This window comes from Triticum aestivum, chromosome 7B (genome assembly GCF_018294505.1).
Source record: "Triticum aestivum cultivar Chinese Spring chromosome 7B, IWGSC CS RefSeq v2.1, whole genome shotgun sequence".
Classification (NCBI taxonomy): domain Eukaryota; kingdom Viridiplantae; phylum Streptophyta; class Magnoliopsida; order Poales; family Poaceae; genus Triticum; species Triticum aestivum.
The window spans coordinates 649,342,373-649,346,620 of NC_057813.1; the positions used below are offsets into that span (position 1 = coordinate 649,342,373).

The window sequence follows — 4,248 nt, forward strand, 5'->3', positions numbered from 1 at the left end:
GACAAGTTTCAACATTTTATCGTGAGAGGAGAGACGATGATCAATTTTCACTCTTGTAGCCAAAACAACTCCACAAATTCTCACGTTGTTATCAGCATCTCACATTAGTGGAGACTGGAATGGAATTGCTGCAGGATGAATGGTCTAACATTCGGACTCCACACTCTTCCTGCCCAAGTTCACACCTAAACCTTCCTCCTAAGCCACACTAATGCAAGCTTCCGTGCCAAAGAAGATACAACTGATATTTTTTGTAAAGGAATAAATTTTCATTGAATCGATATATCAAGCTGATGCAGCCACATTGAGTGAATGAATGTCCGGCCTCTGTATAAGATGATGGACACATCCAACACGTCCATAAATGAAAACATATATTTTACTGAAAAAGTACCAAGAAAGCAAGTCTAAGATGGACGAGGTCCTATCCAAAAATTGCACGGCCATCAGTGATGAGAGAAAATATCCATGATGTATACTCTAGTAAGAGGCGCCATCAAAAAAATCCTTGTCCTCCGGCCTCTAGAGGCATACATACATCGATAACCTGCATGGAAGATGAAACTTTTTGTTTTCAAAACCATAGCATGATAAAGCCATAATTTTAATGATACGGAAGCACAAGCGGCGAAGCAAAATAGCAACCGAACCCTTGGGCGGGAACATTTGGTTCCTGAGTGTATATGAAAAATATAGCAATTACAAACAATGTTAAAAATTGTAACTTTATTGAAATATACTAGCCCTTCTATTGTATTGGTATAAAAAGTTTGACCAAGGGAAAAAATCATGATATTTTTGGTGGAAAAAAAGAAATCAATACTATAAGGTTATTATTACACTTATTTAATCCTTGAGATTTCTTTTTTTTTTGCTTGAAGTCGATGGGAACTTTTTTTCCATGTAAAACTTTTTTGAACACAGTACAAACACAGATGCCCACATACACTCACCCCCTATGAATGCACACCCTACTCCTATATGAACACCTCCGAAATACTGAGCCGACACAAGATCTTGAGATTGACGAGGTCATCATAAACGCCTACGGGAAAGTCTCCTCCCATTGAATGAACATAGCCAGAAGCCTGAAATAAATTCAAAAAAATGCGAGCATGGGTGTCATGTCTAGCTAAGACTTAATCTCTGGTGAGCTAGTTCCACCACAAGGAAGCTCTCAGCTTGCCTTGGCGAAACTTTTTCCCTAACCGAGCAAATTTTTGACCTTTTCTAAAATTACTAAAAAAAATCTCATATCTGTGTATATACACCCCAGTGCCATGGGGTATTTTTCCCCGAACGCTCTATATATATAATGGGGTACCGTTACCTAGCATTGATCAGATTAGCAAGCAAAGCAACGGCGACCTCCTAGCTAGGTACGTAGCAATGGCAGACGAGGTAGTAGTAGAGGTAGAAATGGCGGAGTCCCGCAGCAGCAACCGGGAGGCGAAGGCGAAGGCGAGGGCGATGGAGGACGAGCCGTGGGTGAAGCTTATCCGGGAGTCCCTCACCGTGAAGGAGGACGAGGACGTGGACATCCGCGTTTCCGTGTTCGACGTGCCCAAGCAGCTGCAGGTGCACAAGCCTGAGGCCTACTCCCCGCAGTTCATCGGCCTGGGGCCCTACCACCACCGGCACCCCGAGCTGTACGGCATGGAGCGCTACAAGATCGACGCCGCCCGCCGCGCGCTCAAGCGCCTCCTCCGCGCAGCAGCTGGGCCCAGCCACGACGTCCTCGACGAGCTCGTGAACGAGCTCCAGGGCCACGACCTCAAGGTCCGCGCCCACTACCACCGCTACCTCGAGCTGAGTAGGGAGGCGCTCTCGCTGATGATGATCATGGACGGCGCATTCCTGCTCGAGTTCCTCACCATCCACCACCACCACGCGGTTGCCGAGGGTGAGGAGGGGGCCTCTTCGATTTGGACCAAGAGGATGGAGCACCTCGTCGACTTGGGCGGGAGCGGGACCGGGAGGAAGTCCGCGCACGGCCTCATTCTCCGCGACATGCTCATGCTCGAGAACCAGATCCCGCTCTTCGTCCTCGCCATGATCAACGCCAAGTGCTCGTCGGTGTCGGTCGACGAGGCGAGCAGGCGGCTCACTCTCAAGGTGACAGGACTCATGAAGGAGCTCTGCCCGTTTAAGATGGAGGGCAACTTCCCCGAGACCTCATGCGACGTCACCAAGCACGCGCACCTGCTCGAGCTGCTCTACCACTTGGTGGTGCCGGCGCCCACCGACACTACTGAGAACGCACACACCACCCCGCCGTTTTCCGGCCACATCATGGAGATGCAGGAACCGGAAGGCGGCGGCCAAGGCCAGGAGGAGAAGCCTTCCGCCTGCACCGGCAACGAGCACGCGATGATGCAACTGTTCGAGTTCGTCGCGTTGAAGCTCAAGGGCGGTCGCCTTGGCAAGGTGATGAAGCCGATCGAGCTTGTGGTCAAGGCGCCATGGAACAAGCTCGCCGGTATGCATGTCGAGTCCTTCATGTCTGCGGACGCCAACCAGCAAGAGATCACGATCCCATCGGTGTCGGAGCTGGTTAGCTCCGGCGTCAAGTTTAAGCCCACCAACGGCGACCTATCCACTGCGTCAACTATCGCCTTCGACCGCAAGACAGCGACGCTCTACCTCCCCGCGGTGACCCTCGACGGAAACACGGAGGTGGTGCTCCGAAACCTGGTCGCCTATGAGTCATCCGCCGCGTCAGGCCCGCTGGTGCTCACCCGGTACACGGAGCTCATGAACGGCATCATCGACACCGACGACGACGTGGCGCTGCTCCGCAAGCGGCGCGTCGTGCTCAACCACATGAAGAAGAGGGACGGCGAGGCGGCCAAGCTGTGGAACGGCATGAGCCGGTCGGTGCAACACTCCAGGGTGCCGACCTTGGACAAGGTGATCGAGGAGGTGAACCGCTACTACGACGGTCGGTGGAGTGTCAAGACGAAGCGGTTCATGCGCAAGTACATTCTCAGCTCATGGAAGATGCTCACCTTCCTCGCCACTATCAGCATGCTGCTGCTCACCACGGTGCAGGCCTTCTGCTCCGTCTACACATGCTCCCGATGGTGGTTCGGTGACCTGGTCGCCGTCGTGCCGTCGGAGTCGGAGTAGATCGATACACGCGTGCGTTTCTGGATCACGCGAAGTACGTGACATGATGCTCAAGCTTTTGGTTTGTCTGCATCTACGGTTTCCGGATTTGCGATAGGTAGCGAGACCACGGGCCACCTCTCCCTCCATCCGGCACTTCAGCGAGAGGAGGGAACGGGAACCCTAATGCTTCCCACCGGTAGGAATAGGCTTAAGGTTTGGTCTCTGGTCGTTGAAGACGATACAATGACGTCGCCGTCGACATGGAATAAGTCCTCCCCACCTCATCCTCGTTCTGGAGGTGCTTCATGTTGTTGTCGGGAGGTGTGTGGAGGGTGATGTGTTGCCAGATCTGGTTGCTGGTGTCTAGTTTTCGTGTGCATGTCTATCTCACTAGCGTTGTCCCTTGGAGAGGATGGCGTGATTGTGCATCTTGCTCCTCCGGCTCCAGTTTCGATTGAAGAAGGTTGGCTAGCCTTGGCTTCATCGAGGAGTGTATGAGGTTTATATCCCCCCAGCTCCATCTGCCTGGATCTAGGACGTTCTTCCTCGTTCCGGTGGTGCTTAATGTTGTTGCAGGGAGGTGTGTGGAGGGTGATGTGTTCCCAAATCTGGTTGCCGGTGTCTAAGTTTTTCGTGTGCATGTTTGTCTCGCTAGCGTTGTCCCCCGGAGCGGATGGCGTGATTGTGCATCTTGCTTCTCCACTTTCAATTGAAGAAGGTTGGCTAGCCTCGGCTTTGTCGAGGAGCATTTGAGGTTTGATCCCCCCAGCTCCATTTGCCTGGATCTAGGACGTTCTCAAGGCCCTTCCTGGAGTGGCAATTTACGCTGCACATTGCAGCCACCAGAATTTTTCTGGTCAGCATCAGGGGCTTCCCGACCATTGAAATAATGTTATTCATGATTTCATGGTGATCCCGGGGTCAAGAGGCAGCGCCAAGCTCTGCTCATGGCACGTCGCCGACGTATGCAAGGAAGAAGGGATCAAAACCTACATGGACTTGGATATATTTTCCATTTTCTTGAAGGATGTTCTTGTAATGGTTTGTTCTACTTAATATATTGGCATTTGGCATTTCTGCAAAAACTATTCCCTGCTCAACTCATTAGGATATTAACTTCAGTTTTGTGATAAAACA

At 51.6% G+C, this 4,248-nt stretch overlaps 1 protein-coding gene across 1 annotated transcript; it reads left to right on the plus strand.

Moving 5' to 3' along the window:
* Positions 1 to 1,357: 1,357 nt before the first annotated feature.
* Positions 1,358 to 3,199, plus strand: LOC123155665 (putative UPF0481 protein At3g02645). Its single transcript, XM_044573820.1, has one exon. It carries the CDS (start codon positions 1,390 to 1,392, stop codon positions 3,127 to 3,129), a length of 1,740 nt encoding a protein of 579 aa, XP_044429755.1. The 5' UTR covers positions 1,358 to 1,389; the 3' UTR covers positions 3,130 to 3,199.
* Positions 3,200 to 4,248: the final 1,049 nt, after the last annotated feature.